Below are 24,061 nucleotides of genomic sequence, written 5' to 3' on the forward strand. Positions count from 1 at the left end.
GAGAGATTCATTACTATATAGATATTATACATTATGTCTAGAGAGATTCATCACTATATAGATATTATACATTATGTCTAGAGAGATTCATTACTATATAGATATTATACATTATGTCTAGAGATTCATTACTATATAGATATTATACATTATGTCTGGAGAGATTCATTACTATATATCTAGACATTATACATTATGTCTAGAGATTCATTACTATATAGATATTATACATTATGTCTAGAGATTCATTACTATATAGATATTATACATTATGTCTAGAGAGATTCATCACTATATATCTAGATATTATACATTATGTCTAGAGAGATTCATTACTATCTAGATATTATACATTATGTCTAGAGAGATTCATTACTATATAGATATTATACATTATGTCTAGAGAGATTCATTACTATATATCTAGATATTATACATTATGTCTAGAGAGATTCATTACTATCTAGATATTATACATTATGTCGAGAGAGATTCATCACTATATAGATATTATACATTATGTCTAGAGATTCATTACTATATAGATATTATACATTATGTCTAGAGAGATTCATTACTATATAGATATTATACATTATGTCTAGAGATTCATTACTATATAGATATTATACATTATGTCTGGAGAGATTCATTACTATATATCTAGATATTATACATTATGTCTAGAGAGATTCATCACTATATATCTAGATATTATACATTATGTCTAGAGAGATTCATTACTATCTAGATATTATACATTATGTCAAGAGAGATTCATTACTATATAGATATTATACATTATGTCTAGAGAGATTCATTACTATATATATAGATATTATACATTATGTCTAGAGATTCATCACTATATAGATATTATACATTATGTCTAGAGAGATTCATTACTATATAGATATTATACATTATGTCTAGAGAGATTCATTACTATATATCTAGATATTATACATTATGTCTAGAGATTCATTACTATATATCTAGATATTATACATTATGTCTAGAGAGATTCATTACTATATATCTAGATATTATACATTATGTCTAGAGAGATTCATCACTATCTAGATATTATACATTATGTCTAGAGAGATTCATTACTATATAGATATTATACATTATGTCTAGAGATTCATTACTATATAGATATTATACATTATGTCTAGAGAGATTCATTACTATATAGATATTATACATTATGTCTAGAGAGATTCATTACTATATATCTAGATATTATACATTATGTCTAGAGAGATTCATCACTATATATCTAGATATTATACATTATGTCTAGAGAGATTCATTACTATCTAGATATTATACATTATGTCTAGAGAGATTCATTACTATATAGATATTATACATTATGTCTGGAGAGATTCATCACTATATATCTAGATATTATACATTATGTCTAGAGAGATTCATTACTATATAGATATTATACATTATGTCTGGAGAGATTCATTACTATATATCTAGATATTATACATTATGTCTGGAGAGGTTCATTACTATATATCTAGATATTATACATTATGTCTGGAGAGATTCATTACTATATAGATATTATACATTATGTCTAGAGATTCATTACTATATAGATATTATACATTATGTCAAGAGAGATTCATCACTATATAGATATTATACATTATGTCTGGAGAGATTCATTACTATATAGATATTATACATTATGTCTGGAGAGATTCATTACTATATATCTAGATATTATACATTATGTCTGGAGAGATTCATTACTATATAGATATTATACATTATGTCTAGAGATTCATTACTATATAGATATTATACATTATGTCTAGAGAGATTCATCACTATATAGATATTATACATTATGTCTGGAGAGATCCATTACTATATAGATATTATACATTATGTCTAGAGAGATTCATCACTATATATCTAGATATTATACATTATGTCTAGAGATTCATTACTATATAGATATTATACATTATGTCTAGAGAGATTCATTACTATATAGATATTATACATTATGTCTAGAGATTCATTACTATATAGATATTATACATTATGTCTGGAGAGATTCATTACTATATATCTAGATATTATACATTATGTCTAGAGAGATTCATCACTATATATCTAGATATTATACATTATGTCTAGAGAGATTCATTACTATCTAGATATTATACATTATGTCAAGAGAGATTCATTACTATATAGATATTATACATTATGTCTAGAGAGATTCATTACTATATATATAGATATTATACATTATGTCTAGAGATTCATCACTATATAGATATTATACATTATGTCTAGAGAGATTCATTACTATATAGATATTATACATTATGTCTAGAGAGATTCATTACTATATATCTAGATATTATACATTATGTCTAGAGATTCATTACTATATATCTAGATATTATACATTATGTCTAGAGAGATTCATTACTATATATCTAGATATTATACATTATGTCTAGAGAGATTCATCACTATCTAGATATTATACATTATGTCTAGAGAGATTCATTACTATATAGATATTATACATTATGTCTAGAGATTCATTACTATATAGATATTATACATTATGTCTAGAGAGATTCATTACTATATAGATATTATACATTATGTCTAGAGAGATTCATTACTATATATCTAGATATTATACATTATGTCTAGAGAGATTCATCACTATATATCTAGATATTATACATTATGTCTAGAGAGATTCATTACTATCTAGATATTATACATTATGTCTAGAGAGATTCATTACTATATAGATATTATACATTATGTCTGGAGAGATTCATCACTATATATCTAGATATTATACATTATGTCTAGAGAGATTCATTACTATATAGATATTATACATTATGTCTGGAGAGATTCATTACTATATATCTAGATATTATACATTATGTCTGGAGAGGTTCATTACTATATATCTAGATATTATACATTATGTCTGGAGAGATTCATTACTATATAGATATTATACATTATGTCTAGAGATTCATTACTATATAGATATTATACATTATGTCAAGAGAGATTCATCACTATATAGATATTATACATTATGTCTAGAGAGATTCATCACTATATAGATATTATACATTATGTCTGGAGAGATTCATTACTATATAGATATTATACATTATGTCTAGAGAGATTCATCACTATATAGATATTATACATTATGTCTGGAGAGATCCATTACTATATAGATATTATACATTATGTCTGGAGAGATTCATCACTATATAGATATTATACATTATGTCTGGAGAGATTCATTACTATATAGATATTATACATTATGTCTAGAGATTCATCACTATATATCTAGATATTATACATTATGTCTAGAGATTCATTACTATATAGATATTATACATTATGTCTAGAGAGATTCATTACTATATAGATATTATACATTATGTCTAGAGATTCATTACTATATAGATATTATACATTATGTCTGGAGAGATTCATTACTATATATCTAGATATTATACATTATGTCTAGAGAGATTCATCACTATATAGATATTATACATTATGTCTAGAGAGATTGATCACTATATAGATATTATACATTATGTCTGGAGAGATTCATTACTATATAGATATTATACATTATGTCTAGAGATTCATTACTATATAGATATTATACATTATGTCTAGAGAGATTCATTACTATATATCTAGATATTATACATTATGTCTAGAGAGATTCATTACTATATATCTAGATATTATACATTATGTCTAGAGATTCATTACTATATATCTAGATATTATACATTATGTCTAGAGATTCATTACTATATAGATATTATACATTATGTCTGGAGATTCATTACTATATAGATATTATACATTATGTCTAGAGATTCATTACTATATAGATATTATACATTATGTCTGGAGAGATTCATTACTATATAGATATTATACATTATGTCTAGAGATTCATTACTATATAGATATTATACATTATGTCTAGAGAGATTCATTACTATATATCTAGATATTATACATTATGTCTAGAGATTCATTACTATATATCTAGATATTATACATTATGTCTAGAGATTCATTACTATATATCTAGATATTATACATTATGTCTAGAGATTCATTACTATATAGATATTATACATTATGTCTGGAGATTCATTACTATATAGATATTATACATTATGTCTGGAGAGATTCATTACTATATAGATATTATACATTATGTCTGGAGAGATTCATCACTATATATCTAGATATTATACATTATGTCTAGAGAGATTCATCACTATATAGATATTATACATTATGTCTAGAGAGATTCATCACTATATAGATATTATACATTATGTCTAGAGATTCATTACTATATAGATATTATACATTATGTCTAGACATTCATTACTATATAGATATTATACATTATGTCTAGAGATTCATTACTATATAGATATTATACATTATGTCTGGAGATTCATTACTATATATCTAGATATTATACATTATGTCTGGAGATTCATTACTATATATCTAGATATTATACATTATGTCTAGAGATTCATTACTATATAGATATTATACATTATGTCTAGAGAGATTCATTACTATATAGATATTATACATTATGTCTGGAGAGATTCATTACTATATAGATATTATACATTATGTCTGGAGAGATTCATTACTATATAGATATTATACATTATGTCTAGAGAGATTCATTACTATATATCTAGATATTATACATTTATTTTACCTGTCCTTCCCTCCCTCCCCCTCCCTCCACCACCCTCCCCCCCTCCCTCCCTCCAACTTCTCCCTCGCTCTGTCCTTACCTCCCCCTCCCTCCACCCCCCTCCCCCCCTCCCTCCCTCCAACTTCTCCCTCGCTCTGTCCTTACCTCCCACCCCCTCCCCCCTCCCTCCCTCCAACCTTCTCCCTCTCTCCTTCCCTCCACCCCTCTCCCTCCCTCTCCCTCCCTCCACCCCTTTCCCTCCCTCCACCCCTCTCCTTCCAACCTTCTCCCTTTCTCTCCTTCCCTCCAACCTTCTCCCTCTCCCTCCCTCCCTCCAACCTTCTCCCTCTCCCTCCCTCCCTCCCGCCAACCTTATCCCTCTCCCTCCCTCCCTCCACCCCTCTCCCTCCCTCCAACCTTCTCCCTCTCTCTCTCTCCCTCCCTCCCTCCCTCCCTCCAACCTTCTCCCCCTCCCTCCCTCCCTCCCTCCAACCTTCTCCCTCTCCCTCCCTCCCTCCCTCCAACCTTCTCCCTCCCTCCCTCCCTCCCTCCCGCCAACCTTCTCCCTCTCCCTCCACCCCTCTCCCTCCCTCCAACCTTCTCCCTCCCTCCCTCCAACCTTCTCCCTCTCTCTCTCCTTCCCTCCACCCCTCTCCCTCCCTCCAACCTTCTCCCTCTCTCCCTCCCTCCCACCTTCTCCCTCCCTCCCTCCCTCCAACCTTCTCCCTCCCTCCCTCCACCCCTCTCCCTCCCTCCAACCTTCTCTCTCCTTCCCTCCACCCCTCTCCCTCCAACCTTCTCCCTCTCCCTCCCACCTTCTCCCTCCCTCCCTCCCTCCCTCCAACCTTCTCCCTCTCCCTCCCTCCCTCCCTCCACCCCTCTCCCTCCCTCCAACCTTCTCCCTCTCTCTCTCCTTCCCTCCACCCCTCTCCCTCCAACCTTCTCCCTCCCTCTCCTCCCTCCCTCCCACCTTCTCCCTCCCTCCCTCCCTCCCACCTTCTCCCTCTCTCTCTCCTTCCCTCCACCCCTCCCTCCAACCTTCTCCCTCCCTCCCTCCCTCCCTCCCACCTTCTCCCTCTCTCTCTCCTTCCCTCCACCCCTCTCCCTCCAACCTTCTCCCTCTCCCTCCCTCCCTCCCTCCCCCTCCCTCCCTCCCTCCACCCCTCTCCCTCCCTCCCACCTTCTCCCTCTCTCTCTCCTTCCCTCCACCCCTCTCCCTCCAACCTTCTCCCTCCCTCCCCCTCCCTCCCTCCCTCCCCCTCCCTCCCTCCCTCCCTCCCTCCACCCCTCTCCCTCCCTCCAACCTTCTCCCTCTCTCTCTCCTTCCCTCCACCCCTCTCCCTCCAACCTTCTCCCTCTCCCTCCCTCCCTCCCTCCACCCCTCTCCCTCCCTCCAACCTTCTCCCCCTCTCTCTCCTCCAGTGGAAACCATATCTTCCAGGGTCAGGCAGCAGGGATTGCTGTGAATGAGAACGGCAGAGGGGTGATAGTCGGTACTTAAACACACACACAGCAACACACACACACACACACACACACACACACACACACACACACACACACACACACACACACACACACACACACACAGCAACACACACACAGCAACACATCCACACACACACACACACACAGCAACACACACACACACAGCAACACACACACAGCAACACACACACACACCCAGCAACACACACACACGCAGCAACACACACAGCAACACACACACACACACAGCAACACACACACACACAGCAACATACACTCAGAGCAACACACACACACACACACACAGCAACACACACACAGCAACACACACAGCACACACACACAGCAGCACACACACACACACACACACACACAGCAACACGCACACACACACACACACACACAGCAACACACACACAGCAACACACACACACAGCAACACACACACAGCAACACACACAGCAACACACACACAGCAACACACACACACACACACACACAGCAACACACACACACACACACACACACACACACACACAGCAACACACACACACAGCAGCCTGCACAGCGTCTTGACTGAAATGTGAAAGTGCTCTATGAATGAAATATATAATCGGTGACCATTATGTAAATGCAGGTTATTTAATGCTATCTATCCCTCCCCCCTCCCTTCTCCCCTCCCTCCCTCCCTCCCTCCCTCCCTCCCTCCCTCCCTCCTCCCCTCCCTCCCTCCCTCCCTCCCTCCCTCCACCCTCCCCTCCCCCCTCCCTCCAGAGAATGTGATCAGGGAGAACCAGTGGGGGGGTGCAGACATCAGGCGGGGGGGCGACCCGGTCCTGAGGAATAACTACATCTGTCATGGCTACTCTGACGGAGTGGTGGTGGGGGAGAGAGGCCGTGGACTCATAGAGGAAAACCACATCTACAGTGAGTAATACACTTCCTGTTCGCTGACATCACTTCCTGTCTTCCTCTCCTCCTCCTCTCTGTCATGGCTACTCTGACGGAGTGGTGGTGGGGGAGAGAGGCCGTGGACTCATAGAGGAAAACCACATCTACAGTGAGTAATACACTTCCTGTTCGCTGACATCACTTCCTGTCTTCCTCTCCTCCTCCTCTCTGTCATGGCTACTCTGACGGAGTGGTGGTGGGGGAGAGAGGCCGTGGACTCATAGAGGAAAACCACATCTACAGTGAGTAATACACTTCCTGTTCGCTGACATCACTTCCTGTCTTCCTCTCCTCCTCCTCTCTGTCATGGCTACTCTGACGGAGTGGTGGTGGGGGAGAGAGGCCGTGGACTCATAGAGGAAAACCACATCTACAGTGAGTAATACACTTCCTGTTCGCTGACATCACTTCCTGTCTTCCTCTCCTCCTCCTCTCTGTCATGGCTACTCTGACGGAGTGGTGGTGGGGGAGAGAGGCCGTGGACTCATAGAGGAAAACCACATCTACAGTGAGTAATACACTTCCTGTTCGCTGACATCACTTCCTGTCTTCCTCTCCTCCTCCTCTCTGTCATGGCTACTCTGACGGAGTGGTGGTGGGGGAGAGAGGCCGTGGACTCATAGAAGGAAAACCACATCTACAGTGAGTAATACACTTCCTGTTCGCTGACATCACTTCCTGTCTTCCTCTCCTCCTCCTCTCTGTCATGGCTACTCTGACGGAGTGGTGGTGGGGGAGAGAGGCCGTGGACTCATAGAGGAAAACCACATCTACAGTGAGTAATACACTTCCTGTTCGCTGACATCACTTCCTGTCTTCCTCTCCTCCTCCTCTCTGTCATGGCTACTCTGACGGAGTGGTGGTGGGGGAGAGAGGCCGTGGACTCATAGAGGAAAACCACATCTACAGTGAGTAATACACTTCCTGTTCGCTGACATCACTTCCTGTCTTCCTCTCCTCCTCCTCTCTGTCATGGCTACTCTGACGGAGTGGTGGTGGGGGAGAGAGGCCGTGGACTCATAGAAGGATACCATATCTACAGTGAGTAATACACTTCCTGTTCGCTGACATCACTTCCTGTCTTCCTCTCCTCCTCCTCTCTGTCATGGCTACTCTGACGGAGTGGTGGTGGGGGAGAGAGGCCGTGGACTCATAGAAGGATACCATATCTACAGTGAGTAATACACTTCCTGTTCGCTGACATCACTTCCTGTCTTCCTCTCCTCCTCCTCTCTGTCATGGCTACTCTGACGGAGTGGTGGTGGGGGAGAGAGGCCGTGGACTCATAGAAGGATACCATATCTACAGTGAGTAATACACTTCCTGTTCGCTGACATCACTTCCTGTCTTCCTCTCCTCCTCCTCTCTGTCATGGCTACTCTGACGGAGTGGTGGTGGGGGAGAGAGGCCGTGGACTCATAGAAGGATACCATATCTACAGTGAGTAATACACTTCCTGTTCGCTGACATCACTTCCTGTCTTCCTCTCCTCCTCCTCTCTGTCATGGCTACTCTGACGGAGTGGTGGTGGGGGAGAGAGGCCGTGGACTCATAGAAGGATACCATATCTACAGTGAGTAATACACTTCCTGTTCGCTGACATCACTTCCTGTCTTCCTCTCCTCCTCCTCTCTGTCATGGCTACTCTGACGGAGTGGTGGTGGGGGAGAGAGGCCGTGGACTCATAGAAGGATACCATATCTACAGTGAGTAATACACTTCCTGTTCGCTGACATCACTTCCTGTCTTCCTCTCCTCCTCCTCTCTGTCATGGCTACTCTGACGGAGTGGTGGTGGGGGAGAGAGGCCGTGGACTCATAGAAGGATACCATATCTACAGTGAGTAATACACACACACTTCCTGTTCGCTGACAGCACTTCCTGTTCTCCTGTCCTCCTCTCCTTTCCCTTCTCCTAGGCAACAAGGGCTGTGGTGTGTGGTTGATGTCCTCCAGCCTCCCTCAGCTGTTGGGAAACTACATTACCCATAACCGCATGTACGGGCTGGCCGTGTTCTGCCGAAAGGACCCTGACGGGGGCGGGACCAGGGAAGGGGGGCAGGAGGGAGGAGGAGGAAGAGGACAGGAGAACTTCCATGAGGAAGGAGAGCTGCTGGCGTGGGAAGGTGACCTTGACATCGAGTACGAACGTCTCTGCGCCGGGTACTCCAGCAGCTCGGCTCTGGTGGAGGGAAACTGCATTAGCCGCAATGGAGGTGAGACTGTAGACACTGTAGAGCCGCAATGGAGGTGAGACTGTAGACACTGTAGAGCCACAATGGAGGTGAGACTATAGACACTGTAGAGCCGCAATGGAGGTGAGACTGTAGACACTGTAGAGCCGCAATGGAGGTGAGACTGTAGACACTGTAGAGCCGCAATGGAGGTGAGACTGTAGACACTGTAGAGCCGCAATGGAGGTGAGACTGTGGACACTAGAGCCACAATGGAGGTGAGACTGTAGACACTGTAGAGCCGCAATGGAGGTGAGACTGTAGACACTGTAGAGCCGCAATGGAGGTGAGACTGTAGACACTGTAGAGCCGCAATGGAGGTGAGACTGTAGACACTGTAGAGCCGCAATGGAGGAGAGACTGTAGACACTGTAGAGCCGCAATGGAGGAGAGACTGTAGACACTGTAGAGCCGCAATGGAGGTGTGACTGTAGACACTGTAGAGCCGCAATGGAGGTGAGACTGTAGAGCCGCAATGGAGGTGTGACTGTAGACACTGTAGAGCCACAATGGAGGAGAGACTGTAGACACTGTAGAGCCGCAATGGAGGTGTGACTGTAGACACTGTAGAGCCACAATGGAGGAGAGACTGTAGACACTGTAGAGCCGCAATGGAGGTGTGACGGTAGACACTGTAGAGCCACAATGGAGGTGAGACTGTAGACACTGTAGAGCCACAATGGAGGAGAGACCGTAGACACTGTAGAGCCGCAATGGAGGTGAGATCGTAGACACTGTAGAGCCGCAATGGAGGTGAGACTGTGGACACTGTAGAGCTGCAATGGAGGTGAGATTGTAGACACTGTAGAGCCGCAATGGAGGTGAGACTGTAGACACTGTAGAGCCGCAATGGAGGTGAGACTGTAGACACTGTAGAGCCGCAATGGAGGTGAGACTGTAGACACTGTAGAGCCGCAATGGAGGTGAGACTGTAGACACTGTAGAGCCGCAATGGAGGTGAGACTGTAGACACTGTAGAGCCGCAATGGAGGTGAGACTGTAGACACTGTAGAGCCGCAATGGAGGTGAGACCGTAGACACTGTAGAGCCACAATGGAGGAGAGACTGTAGACACTGTAGAGCCGCAATGGAGGTGAGACTAGACACTGTAGAGCCGCAATGGAGGTGAGACTGTAGACACTGTAGAGACTGTAGACACTGTAGAGCCACAATGGAGGCTGAAAACTGCCTAACCAGCTCTGCTAGGGCCAGTAAGATGGTCAGAGTGAGCTGTTCTCTCGTTTGTGTCTGGAAGTAGCTAGCACGTTAGCCAGTTAGCTTGGGTGTTTGACTGCCGTTGTGAGGTCAGAACGCTCAGATCAACCCTACTGCAGCTGCTTCCACCGTTGGGGTTCCAGGACAGAGAAGAGCTTGGACTGGGCTGAGCGGGAGCTGCCTTCCTGTAGGGGTGGGAGGGCCTTGAGATCAGAGGTGGCAGAACAGACTGCTCAAGTTTTTAAATATTTTTTATTTAACTAGGCAAGTCAGTTAATGAACAAATTCTTATTTACAATGATGGCCTAGGGAACAGTGGGTTTAACTTCCTTGTTCAGGGGCAAAACGACAGATTTTTACCTTGTCAGCTCGGGGATTCGATCTAGCAACCTTTCGGTTACTGGCCCAACGCTCTAACCACTAGGCTACCTGCCGCCCCAGGCTGGGGTGTAGGGTTTGAGCATAGCCTGAAGGTAGGGAGGGGGCAGTTCCTCTTGCTGCTCTGTAGGGAAGCACCGTGGTCTGGTAGTGGATGTGAGCTTCGACTGGAAGCCAGGGGAGTGTGCAGAGGAGTGGGGTAACATGGGAGAATTTGGGAAGGTTGAACTCCAGGTGGGCTGCTGCGTTCTGGGCAAGTTGCAGGGGTTTGATGACACAAGCGGGAAGCCCAGCCAACAGCCAGTTCCAGTCATCCAGACGGGATATGAGGATTGTCTGTATTTGGACCTGCTCCACTTCCTGTGTGAGGTAGGGTCGTACTCTACGGATGTTGTAGAGCATGAAACTGCAGGACATGGTCACTGCTGTGATGTTTGCAGAGAACGAGTGTTGTCCAGGGTCACGCCAAGGTTATTTACACTCTGGGAGGGCGACACTGTGGTGCTGTCAGCCGTGATGGATTGGTCCTTCAGCCTGCAGGCCTTCCCCGGGAGGAAGAGCAGCTCTGTCTTGTCGAGGTTGAGCTTGACGTGGTGGGCCAACATCCAAGCTGAGATATCTGCCAGGCACTCAGAGATGCGTGTTGCCACCTGGGTGTCAGAAAGGGGGAGGGAAGGAGAAGAGTTGTTGAGTGTCATCCTCATAGCAGTGATAGGTCATATACGTTTTTTTGTTGTTGTCATATAGTTGTATTGATGCACGGACTGGTTTGGGTTTTTACTTTACCATCTATACCTTGCATTTGAACGTCTGGTTTGTTAAATGTGATACGCAGTGTTGTAACGTCCATTTTTTTGGGGGAGTTTACTTCTTCTCTCCAGTCTCTCCACACAGACCTAGCCACCTCTCCTGTCACTCAAGGAGAGCATTTGCTGTTCCTCAACCAGGAGCCACTTGCGTTCAGTCTGCATGGTCAATGCGACACATACAACTACTGTTGATGACAACGATGCAGTTGTCACTTTGCTTCTTAAATATAAATCTACTAGTATCCTAGAAATTACACTATTAGCTTGTGTTTCTTACATCTGCTAACTGCTAGTTTGTCTTTTCTTAGCAAGACGTTCCTAAATCTTGTTAGCCGCTAATGCTAATCGCTAGCTAGTTAGCTAGTAAATGTACTGAGTCAGAACAAGTGTAGTTAGCGATATAGCCTGATAATAACAGAGATGGTGTAGACCTAAATCAGCATGTTGTTTGTGCAACAGTGTCTTCTAAATTAAAGAGGTAAACGCATAGTAAGAATACGTTAGCTACATGATGTAGCTAAGAGAAAACATTCAATGTAGCCCAAGATTATAGGGTCCCCTAGGAAACACCTATCAACACATTAGTTCCTACCCTGTCACTTTGATGTTGGCCTTTTCATTCGTTGTCACGTCCAACAACACTGTATTCAAAGTGCCCCCTATTATATTCTAACCAAATAATGAGAATAAACATTATATTCCCAACAGTTCACCCAAGTGTTTTGCTCTAAATCTCATATCACGCGGCTCTACGTGGCAATGAGGAAAAAACGATCTCAAATGCAGAAATTGATGAAAAATGACGACTTTGTTTTGTTCTATACTGTTCAATTCAACTTCAACCCAATCAGAATGGAGAAAGACACATTGAAATCACTTAGAATGTATGTCTTGCCACCCAAGGGCCACGCACTACTCATAAAGCACATTTACAACTTCTATTATTAAATTTTTTTTTAAAACATCAAATACCGTCAATTTTTACCGTGATATAATATTTTGGCCATATCGCCCAGCCCCATGTGAGGATATGACAGAGCTGAGTGACTTGGTGTGTAGAGAGAAGAGGAGAGGTCCTTCATCATAGCAGTGATATGACAGAGCTGAGTGACTTGGTGTGTAGAGAGAAGAGGAGAGGTCCTTCATCATAGCAGTGATATGACAGAGCTGAGTGACTTGGTGTGTAGAGAGAAGAGGAGAGGTCCTTCATCATAGCAGTGATATGACAGAGCTGAGTGACTTGGTGTGTAGAGAGAAGAGGAGAGGTCCTTCATCATAGCAGTGATATGACAGAGCTGAGTGACTTGGTGTGTAGAGAGAAGAGGAGAGGTCCTTCATCATAGCAGTGATATGACAGAGCTGAGTGACTTGGTGTGTAGAGAGAAGAGGAGAGGTCCTTCATCATAGCAGTGATATGACAGAGCTGAGTGACTTGGTGTGTAGAGAGAAGAGGAGAGGTCCTTCATCATAGCAGTGATATGACAGAGCTGAGTGACTTGGTGTGTAGAGAGAAGAGGAGAGGTCCTTCATCATAGCAGTGATATGACAGAGCTGAGTGACTTGGTGTGTAGAGAGAAGAGGAGAGGTCCTTCATCATAGCAGTGATATGACAGAGCTGAGTGACTTGGTGTGTAGAGAGAAGAGGAGAGGTCCTTCATCATAGCAGTGATATGACAGAGCTGAGTGACTTGGTGTGTAGAGAGAAGAGGAGAGGTCCTTCATCATAGCAGTGATATGACAGAGCTGAGTGACTTGGTGTGTAGAGAGAAGAGGAGAGGTCCTTCATCATAGCAGTGATATGACAGAGCTGAGTGACTTGGTGTGTAGAGAGAAGAGGAGAGGTCCTTCATCATAGCAGTGATATGACAGAGCTGAGTGACTTGGTGTGTAGAGAGAAGAGGAGAGGTCCTTCATCATAGCAGTGATATGACAGAGCTGAGTGACTTGGTGTGTAGAGAGAAGAGGAGAGGTCCTTCATCATAGCAGTGATATGACAGAGTTGAGTGACTTGGTGTGTAGAGAGAAGAGGAGAGGTCCTTCATCATAGCAGTGATATGACAGAGCTGAGTGACTTGGTGTGTAGAGAGAAGAGGAGAGGTCCTTCATCATAGCAGTGATATGACAGAGCTGAGTGACTTGGTGTGTAGAGAGAAGAGGAGAGGTCCTTCATCATAGCAGTGATATGACAGAGCTGAGTGACTTGGTGTGTAGAGAGAAGAGGAGAGGTCCTTCATCATAGCAGTGATATGACAGAGCTGAGTGACTTGGTGTGTAGAGAGAAGAGGAGAGGTCCTTCATCATAGCAGTGATATGACAGAGCTGAGTGACTTGGTGTGTAGAGAGAAGAGGAGAGGTCCTTCATCATAGCAGTGATATGACAGAGCTGAGTGACTTGGTGTGTAGAGAGAAGAGGAGAGGTCCTTCATCATAGCAGTGATATGACAGAGCTGAGTGACTTGGTGTGTAGAGAGAAGAGGAGAGGTCCTTCATCATAGCAGTGATATGACAGAGCTGAGTGACTTGGTGTGTAGAGAGAAGAGGAGAGGTCCTTCATCAGTGTAACAAACTCTCTTTCTCTCTCCAGCGGTTGGTTTGTACGTGAAGAGCAGTGAACCGCTGAATGTCGTCGCCAACCTAGTGAACGGTAACCGTGGCGCCGGTGTCGCCGTGCTACAGAGCGGTCAGCTGACTCGACTAGTCGCTAACTGCGTCCGTGGAAACGGTCGCGGCGGCGTCACCGTGGAGAGGGAGTGTCGGGTGGAACTCCGCGGCAACGGTGTGTATGACAACGGCGGCCATGGCGTTAGTTTCCGGGGCGACGGACAGGTGGTGGAGAACGACGTGGTGGGTAACCGCGGTTACGGGATACGGTTGACGGACAGCGCCGACGTCAAGGTGAGCTGGACACACACACACACACACACACACACACACACACCATATCACCATCACCCTGGGAATGAAATAAGTACTTTGTGTGTGTGTGTGTGTGTGTGTGTAGGTGTTGCGTAATCGAGTCCAGCCAGTGCAGGGGTGTGGCATCGCCGTGCTGGGGCCGGCAAAGGCCGTCGTCCACGACAACCTGGTGTTCCAGGGTCACCCCGGCAACGTCAAACCCCCGCTACACCGCGACCCCGGCAACGACGGCAGCGCACTGCGCAACAACAGCGTGCTGAAACATAGCAACAGGTAGCTTAGCAACCCACTTTCAATGCTACTCACCAAGTCCTTCTAGCTAGTTAATGGGTTAATACATTTTACCTCTCCTCTTCCCTCATCCCTTCTCCTTCCCTCATCCCGTTTCCTCTCCTCTTCCCTCTTCCCATTTCCTCTCCTCTTCCCTCATCCCTTCTCTCCTCTTCCCATTTCCTCTCCTCTTCCCTCATCCCTTCTCCTTCCCTCATCCCTTCTCTCCTCTTCCCTCATCCCTTCTCCTTCCCTCATCCCGTTTCCTCTCCTCTTCCCTCATCCCTTCTCCTTCCCCCATCCCGTTTCCTCTCCTCTTCCCTCATCCCTTCTCCTTCCCTCATCCCGTTTCCTCTCCTCTTCCCGTTTCCTCTCCTCTTCCCTCATCCCGTTTCCTCTCCTCTTCCCTCATCCCTTCTCCTTCCCTCATCCCGTTTCCTCTCCTCTCCATCCTCCACCACTCCCCCCTCTCTGCTCTCTCCTGCCAGGACATGTTCCTCTGCCCCTCCCTGGGTTTTGGAGAACCCTCCCCCCCGCCCCCTCTCTGACCGTCCCTCATACCTCCCCCCCTCCGCCTCCTATCACCCCTCCCACTTTGTCAATTCCATGACTACCAGGATCACGGCCACCGTCGAGAGCGGTTGCCACAACAACGGCAGCGTTTTCTGCACCATCCTCTGAGGCCCTGGCAACCAGCCCGCCTAGCAACCCCGCCCTGAAGACGGATTGGATGACCTCCTCACCAGGGGTCAAGAGTTCTCCTGTCCCGAGACATTCTGTTTTCTTAAACATTCCTCTGACATTTTGATCTAGGAACACTTGGACTCTGCAGATGTTGTGGAATGGCTGGCTGGACACAGAACGTTGTCCTCCACGGGGGTTCTAGAACGTTGTCCTCCACGGGGGTTCTAGAACGTTGTCCTCCCCGGGGGTTCTAGAACGTTGTCCTCCCCGGGGGTTCTAGAACGTTGTCCTCCCCGGGGTTCTAGAACGTTGTCCTCCACGGGGGTTCTAGAACGTTGTCCTCCACAGGGGTTCTAGAACGTTGTCCTCCCCGGGGGTTCTAGAACGTTGTCCTCCACGGGGGTTCTAGAACGTTGTCCTCCCCGGGGGTTCTAGAACGTTGTCCTCCCGGGGGTTCTAGAACATTGTCCTCCCCGGGGGTTCTAGAACGTTGTCCTCCCCGGGGGTTCTAGAACGTTGTCCTCCCCGGGGGTTCTAGAACGTTGTCCTCCACAGGGGTTCTAGAACGTTGTCCTCCCCGGGGGTTCTAGAACTTTGTCCTCCACAGGGGTTCTAGAAGTGTCATTGAGCTATGAGATCCCCACTACTGGAGGAGCTTCTATGCAGCTTCTATATTACTTCTATACAGAACCAACTCTCACTATACAACATTTACCACTGTGACTGGTGTGGTGTCATGTGACTGGTGTGGTGTCACGGACAGTATCATGTGACTGGTGTGGTGTCATGTGACTGGTGTGGTGTCACGGACAGTATCATGTGACTGGTGTGGTGTCATGTGACTGGTGTGGTGTCACGGACAGTATCATGTGACTGGTGTGGTGTCATGTGACTGGTGTGGTGTCACGGACAGTATCATGTGACTGGTGTGGTATCATGGACAGTATCATGTGACTGGTGTGGTATCATGTGACTGGTGTGGTGTCATGGACAGTGTCATGTGACTGGTGTGGTGTCACGGACAGTATCATGTGACTGGTGTGGTATCATGGACAGTATCATGTGACTGTTGTGGTATCATGTGACTGTTGTGGTATCATGTGACTGGTGTGGTGTCATGTGACTGGTGTGGTGTCACGGACAGTATCATGTGACTGGTGTGGTGTCATGGACAGTGTCATGTGACTGGTGTGGTGTCATGGACAGTGTCATGTGACTGGTGTGGTATCATGTGACTGGTGTGGTATCATGGACAGTATCATGTGACTGGTGTGGTGTCATGGACAGTGTCATGTGACTGGTGTGGTATCATGTGACTGGTGTGGTATCATGGACAGTATCATGTGACTGGTGTGGTGTCATGGACAGTGTCATGTGACTGGTGTGGTATCATGTGACAGTATCATGTGACTGGTGTGGTGTCATGGACAGTGTCATGTGACTGGTGTGGTGTCATGTGACTGGTGTGGTATCATGTGACTGGTGTGGTGTCATGTGACTGGTGTGGTATCATGGACAGTATCATGTGACATCAGTGGTTAGGGACTGGAGTTTTGCCTGACTAGGAATAACTCCTGGCATTAATAATGACAATATTCACGTTTCCTCACTGGAATGTCTTTTTACTGGGCTTCCTCACTTCTTCCAGACAGGTAATGTTCTGACGGAGCGGTATGAACTCACACTTTATTACATTAAAGGTTTTATTGGTTTACAGAATACTTTGTGATGAAGGTTTCTAGCGTCCATCTTTATCTCACCTGCTTTCCCTCTCTAGGAATATTTACCCTCTCTTCTTCCTCTCCCCTTCTCTCTTCCTCCTTACCCCTGTCTTCTTCTCCCTTCTCCTTCTACCCCTGTCTTCTTCTTCCTCTACCCCTCTCCCCCCCCTCTACTCCTTCCTTCCTTCCTTCCTTCCTTCCTTCCTTCCTTCCTTCCTTCCTTCCTTCCTTCCTTCCTTCCTTCCTTCCTTCCTTCCTTCCTTCCTTCCTTCCTTCCTTCCTCCTCCTTCCTTCCTTCCAACACCCTGACAGCATCATTACATGTTGGTACACCCAGAAGTACATTCATTTCCAATGAAAACACAGTGTTTGCGTCGCAGAGGCAGTGCGTACGGTGTGGGGCGTCAAACTGTCGACGGCTTGACAGAAACTGGTAGCAGAAGGTGAATGTTGAACTTTGGTCGCAGACATAACCAGACGTTGCTGCGAACTATTTTACTAAATGATGCTGTCGGTTGTGTTCGAAGCGTTACCCTCGTCTTCCTCTTAATGCATTTTTTTGCGTTTGCGTATCTCTGTGAACTCTTGGTATTTGACGAGGGGCAGCACCAGAGAGGCCAGTCTGTTGTCCGCTGCCGACCCGTCGTCATCCCCCTTCACACAGCCATGTCTGACCAGGGTCAGCCCCATCGACTTGGCCACCTCCACCATCCTACACACACACAGACAGAGACAGAGAGAGACAGAGACAGAGACAGAGAGAAGAGACAGAGAGACAGAGACAGAGAGACAGAGACAGAGAGAGAGACAGAGAGAGAGACAGAGAGAGAGACAGAGAGAGAGAGAGAGAGACAGAGAGCGAGAGAGAGAGAGAGACAGAGAGAGAGACAGAGACAGAGAGAGAGACAGAGAGAGAGAGACAGAGAGAGAGAGAGAGAAAAGATCAGTAACACTGTTGCTTTTGTGTTTAAGAGGTGTCTCTCTCTCCAGGTCTCTGTGACCCCCAGGTCTCTGTGACCCCCAGGTCTCTTACCGTTTCTCTGTGACCCCCAGGTCTCTGTGACCCTTCAGGTCTCTTACCGTTTCTCTGTGACCCCCAGGTCTCTTACCGTTTCTCTGTGACCCCCCCAGGTCTCTGTGACCCCCAGGTCTCTTACCGTTTCTCTGTGACCCCCAGGTCTCTTACCGTTTCTCTGTGACCCCCAGGTCTCTTACCGTTTCTCTGTGACCCCCAGGTCTCTGTGACCCCCAGGTCTCTTACCGTTTCTCTGTGACCCCCAGGTCTCTCTTACCGTTTCTCTGTGACCCCCCCAGGTCTCTGTGACCCCCAGGTCTCTGTGACCCCCCCAGGTCTCTGTGACCCCCAGGTCTCTGTGACCCCCAGGTCTCTCTTACCGTTTCTCTGTGACCCCCCCAGGTCTCTGTGACCCCCAGGTCTCTCTTACCGTTTCTCTGTGACCCCCAGGTCTCTCTTACCGTTTCTCTGTGACCCCCAGGTCTCTGTGTAACAGTGTGAGGTCAGCGGTCATGTCTCCCATGTGGAGCAGCAGGGCCAGGCAGTACGCTGCTACCTTCACACGCATCGACGTAGACACCACGTTCTGCACCCTACACACACACACACACACACACACACACACACACACACACATCAGTAACGTTCTGCACCCTACACACACACACACACACACACACATCAGTAACGTTCTGCACCCTACACACACACACACACACATCAGTAACGTTCTGCACCCTACACACACACACGCATCAGTAACGTTCTGCACCCTACACACACACACACACACACTAGTAATGTTCTGCACCCTACACACATATACACCAATGAAGCTACTGCATTTAACTAGATCTGTTTTAAACTCAGAGTAGGGAAAGGAGAGCTCTATTCCCTATGTAGGGTGGCTATGTAGGGTGCTATGTAGGGCGCTATTTGAGAAGCAGACGATCTATGGTCCCGGGTCAAAAGTCATACACTCTATCTATCTATCTATCTATCTATCTATCTATCTACATCTCTATCTACATCTCTATCTATAAGGGCGTAGGGTGCCAGTGAGTGGACAGCTACCTGCCGTTATTGAAGGTCTATCTATCTATCTATAAGGGCGTAGGGTGCCAGTGAGTGGACAGCTACCTGCCGTTATTGAAGGTCTATCTATCTATCTATAAGGGCGTAGGGTGCCAGTGAGTGGACAGCTACCTGCCGTTATTGAAGGTCTATCTATCTATCTATAAGGGCGTAGGGTGCCAGTGAGTGGACAGCTACCTGCCGTTATTGAAGGTCTATCTATCTATCTATAAGGGCGTAGGGTGCCAGTGAGTGGACAGCTACCTGCCGTTATTGAAGGTCTATCTATCTATCTATAAGGGCGTAGGGTGCCAGTGAGTGGACAGCTACCTGCCGTTATTGAAGGTCTATCTATCTATCTATAAGGGCGTAGGGTGCCAGTGAGTGGACAGCTACCTGCCGTTATTGAAGGTCTATCTATCTATCTATAAGGGCGTAGGGTGCCAGTGAGTGGACAGCTACCTGCCGTTATTGAAGGTCTATCTATCTATCTATAAGGGCGTAGGGTGCCAGTGAGTGGACAGCTACCTGCCGTTATTGAAGGTCTATCTATCTATCTATCTATAAGGGCGTAGGGTGCCAGTGAGTGGACAGCTACCTGCCGTTATTGAAGGTCTATCTATCTATCTATAAGGGCGTAGGGTGCCAGTGAGTGGACAGCTACCTGCCGTTATTGAAGGTCTATCTATCTATCTATCTATAAGGGCGTAGGGTGCCAGTGAGTGGACAGCTACCTGCCGTTATTGAAGGTCTATCTATCTATCTATAAGGGCGTAGGGTGCCAGTGAGTGGACAGCTACCTGCCGTTATTGAAGGTCTATCTATCTATCTATAAGGGCGTAGGGTGCCAGTGAGTGGACAGCTACCTGCCGTTATTGAAGGTCTATCTATCTATCTATAAGGGCGTAGGGTGCCAGTGAGTGGACAGCTACCTGCCGTTATTGAAGGTCTATCTATCTATCTATAAGGGCGTAGGGTGCCAGTGAGTGGACAGCTACCTGCCGTTATTGAAGGTCTTCTATCTATCTATCTATAAGGGCGTAGGGTGCCAGTGAGTGGACAGCTACCTGCCGTTATTGAAGGTCTATCTATCTATCTATCTATAAGGGCGTAGGGTGCCAGTGAGTGGACAGCTACCTGCCGTTATTGAAGGTCTATCTATCTATCTATAAGGGCGTAGGGTGCCAGTGAGTGGACAGCTACCTGCCGTTATTGAAGGTCTATCTATCTATCTATAAGGGCGTAGGGTGCCAGTGAGTGGACAGCTACCTGCCGTTATTGAAGGTCTATCTATCTATCTATAAGGGCGTAGGGTGCCAGTGAGTGGACAGCTACCTGCCGTTATTGAAGGTCTATCTATAAGGGCGTAGGGTGCCAGTGAGTGGACAGCTACCTGCCGTTATTGAAGGTCTATCTATCTATCTATAAGGGCGTAGGGTGCCAGTGAGTGGACAGCTACCTGCCGTTATTGAAGGTCTATCTATCTATCTATCTATAAGGGCGTAGGGTGCCAGTGAGTGGACAGCTACCTGCCGTTATTGAAGGTCTATCTATCTATCTATCTATAAGGGCGTAGGGTGCCAGTGAGTGGACAGCTACCTGCCGTTATTGAAGGTCTATCTATCTATCTATAAGGGCGTAGGGTGCCAGTGAGTGGACAGCTACCTGCCGTTATTGAAGGTCTATCTATCTATCTATAAGGGCGTAGGGTGCCAGTGAGTGGACAGCTACCTGCCGTTATTGAAGGTCTATCTATCTATCTATCTATAAGGGCGTAGGGTGCCAGTGAGTGGACAGCTACCTGCCGTTATTGAAGGTCTATCTATCTATCTATAAGGGCGTAGGGTGCCAGTGAGTGGACAGCTACCTGCCGTTATTGAAGGTCTATCTATCTATCTATCTATAAGGGCGTAGGGTGCCAGTGAGTGGACAGCTACCTGCCGTTATTGAAGGTCTATCTATCTATCTATCTATAAGGGCGTAGGGTGCCAGTGAGTGGACAGCTACCTGCCGTTATTGAAGGTCTATCTATCTATCTATCTATAAGGGCGTAGGGTGCCAGTGAGTGGACAGCTACCTGCCGTTATTGAAGGTCTATCTATCTATCTATAAGGGCGTAGGGTGCCAGTGAGTGGACAGCTACCTGCCGTTATTGAAGGTCTATCTATCTATCTATCTATAAGGGCGTAGGGTGCCAGTGAGTGGACAGCTACCTGCCGTTATTGAAGGTCTATCTATCTATCTATCTATAAGGGCGTAGGGTGCCAGTGAGTGGACAGCTACCTGCCGTTATTGAAGGTCTATCTATCTATCTATCTATAAGGGCGTAGGGTGCCAGTGAGTGGACAGCTACCTGCCGTTATTGAAGGTCTATCTATCTATCTATAAGGGCGTAGGGTGCCAGTGAGTGGACAGCTACCTGCCGTTATTGAAGGTCTATCTATCTATCTATAAGGGCGTAGGGTGCCAGTGAGTGGACAGCTACCTGCCGTTATTGAAGGTCTATCTATCTATCTATAAGGGCGTAGGGTGCCAGTGAGTGGACAGCTACCTGCCGTTATTGAAGGTCTATCTATCTATCTATAAGGGCGTAGGGTGCCAGTGAGTGGACAGCTACCTGCCGTTATTGAAGGTCTATCTATCTATCTATAAGGGCGTAGGGTGCCAGTGAGTGGACAGCTACCTGCCGTTATTGAAGGTCTATCTATCTATCTATAAGGGCGTAGGGTGCCAGTGAGTGGACAGCTACCTGCCGTTATTGAAGGTCTATCTATCTATCTATAAGGGCGTAGGGTGCCAGTGAGTGGACAGCTACCTGCCGTTATTGAAGGTCTATCTATCTATCTATAAGGGCGTAGGGTGCCAGTGAGTGGACAGCTACCTGCCGTTATTGAAGGTCTATCTATCTATCTATAAGGGCGTAGGGTGCCAGTGAGTGGACAGCTACCTGCCGTTATTGAAGGTCTATCTATCTATCTATAAGGGCGTAGGGTGCCAGTGAGTGGACAGCTACCTGCCGTTATTGAAGGTCTATCTATCTATCTATAAGGGCGTAGGGTGCCAGTGAGTGGACAGCTACCTGCCGTTATTGAAGGTCTATCTATCTATCTATAAGGGCGTAGGGTGCCAGTGAGTGGACAGCTACCTGCCGTTATTGAAGGTCTATCTATCTATCTATAAGGGCGTAGGGTGCCAGTGAGTGGACAGCTACCTGCCGTTATTGAAGGTCTATCTATCTATCTATCTATAAGGGCGTAGGGTGCCAGTGAGTGGACAGCTACCTGCCGTTATTGAAGGTCTATCTATCTATCTATAAGGGCGTAGGGTGCCAGTGAGTGGACAGCTACCTGCCGTTATTGAAGGTCTATCTATCTATCTATAAGGGCGTAGGGTGCCAGTGAGTGGACAGCTACCTGCCGTTATTGAAGGTCTATCTATCTATCTATCTATAAGGGCGTAGGGTGCCAGTGAGTGGACAGCTACCTGCCGTTATTGAAGGTCTATCTATCTATCTATCTATAAGGGCGTAGGGTGCCAGTGAGTGGACAGCTACCTGCCGTTATTGAAGGTCTATCTATCTATCTATAAGGGCGTAGGGTGCCAGTGAGTGGACAGCTACCTGCCGTTATTGAAGGTCTATCTATCTATCTATAAGGGCGTAGGGTGCCAGTGAGTGGACAGCTACCTGCCGTTATTGAAGGTCTATCTATCTATCTATAAGGGCGTAGGGTGCCAGTGAGTGGACAGCTACCTGCCGTTATTGAAGGTCTATCTATCTATCTATCTATAAGGGCGTAGGGTGCCAGTGAGTGGACAGCTACCTGCCGTTATTGAAGGTCTATCTATCTATCTATCTATAAGGGCGTAGGGTGCCAGTGAGTGGACAGCTACCTGCCGTTATTGAAGGTCTATCTATCTATCTATAAGGGCGTAGGGTGCCAGTGAGTGGACAGCTACCTGCCGTTATTGAAGGTCTATCTATCTATCTATAAGGGCGTAGGGTGCCAGTGAGTGGACAGCTACCTGCCGTTATTGAAGGTCTATCTATCTATCTATAAGGGCGTAGGGTGCCAGTGAGTGGACAGCTACCTGCCGTTATTGAAGGTCTATCTATCTATCTATAAGGGCGTAGGGTGCCAGTGAGTGGACAGCTACCTGCCGTTATTGAAGGTCTATCTATCTATCTATAAGGGCGTAGGGTGCCAGTGAGTGGACAGCTACCTGCCGTTATTGAAGGTCTATCTATCTATCTATAAGGGCGTAGGGTGCCAGTGAGTGGACAGCTACCTGCCGTTATTGAAGGTCTATCTATCTATCTATAAGGGCGTAGGGTGCCAGTGAGTGGACAGCTACCTGCCGTTATTGAAGGTCTATCTATCTATCTATAAGGGCGTAGGGTGCCAGTGAGTGGACAGCTACCTGCCGTTATTGAAGGTCTATCTATCTATCTATAAGGGCGTAGGGTGCCAGTGAGTGGACAGCTACCTGCCGTTATTGAAGGTCTATCTATCTATCTATAAG

General features: G+C 45.8%; 2 protein-coding genes across 3 annotated transcripts in view; one reads left to right on the top strand and one right to left on the bottom strand.

Annotated features, from left to right (window-relative positions):
- Window positions 1-17,449, top strand: part of LOC106595358 (F-box only protein 10) — a 32,394-nt gene extending 14,945 nt beyond the window's left edge. The window contains exons 8-13 of the mRNA XM_082978241.1: window positions 6,209-6,279; window positions 7,049-7,201; window positions 9,144-9,440; window positions 14,445-14,755; window positions 14,862-15,049; window positions 15,535-17,449. Coding sequence (XP_082834367.1) covers window positions 6,209-6,279; window positions 7,049-7,201; window positions 9,144-9,440; window positions 14,445-14,755; window positions 14,862-15,049; window positions 15,535-15,727 — 1,213 coding nt within the window. The 3' untranslated portion in view covers window positions 15,728-17,449. The remainder of the gene's footprint in view (window positions 1-6,208; window positions 6,280-7,048; window positions 7,202-9,143; window positions 9,441-14,444; window positions 14,756-14,861; window positions 15,050-15,534) is intronic.
- LOC106595359 (DNA-directed RNA polymerase I subunit RPA49) overlaps window positions 17,332-24,061 on the bottom strand; it is a 35,248-nt gene continuing 28,518 nt past the window's right edge. The window contains exons 11-12 of one of the 2 annotated variants that reach the window (XM_082978255.1): window positions 18,928-19,059; window positions 17,332-18,163 (exon numbers count right to left, since the gene is read on the bottom strand). In XM_082978255.1, coding sequence (XP_082834381.1) covers window positions 17,998-18,163; window positions 18,928-19,059 — 298 coding nt within the window. In that variant the 3' untranslated portion in view covers window positions 17,332-17,997. Of the gene's footprint in view, window positions 18,164-18,927; window positions 19,060-24,061 lie in introns of those variants that run through there. The other variant, XR_014393004.1, reaches the window with a different exon arrangement.

This window comes from Salmo salar, chromosome 08 (genome assembly GCF_965601325.2).
Source record: "Salmo salar chromosome 08, fSalSal1, whole genome shotgun sequence".
Taxonomy (NCBI): Eukaryota; Metazoa; Chordata; class Actinopteri; order Salmoniformes; family Salmonidae; genus Salmo; species Salmo salar.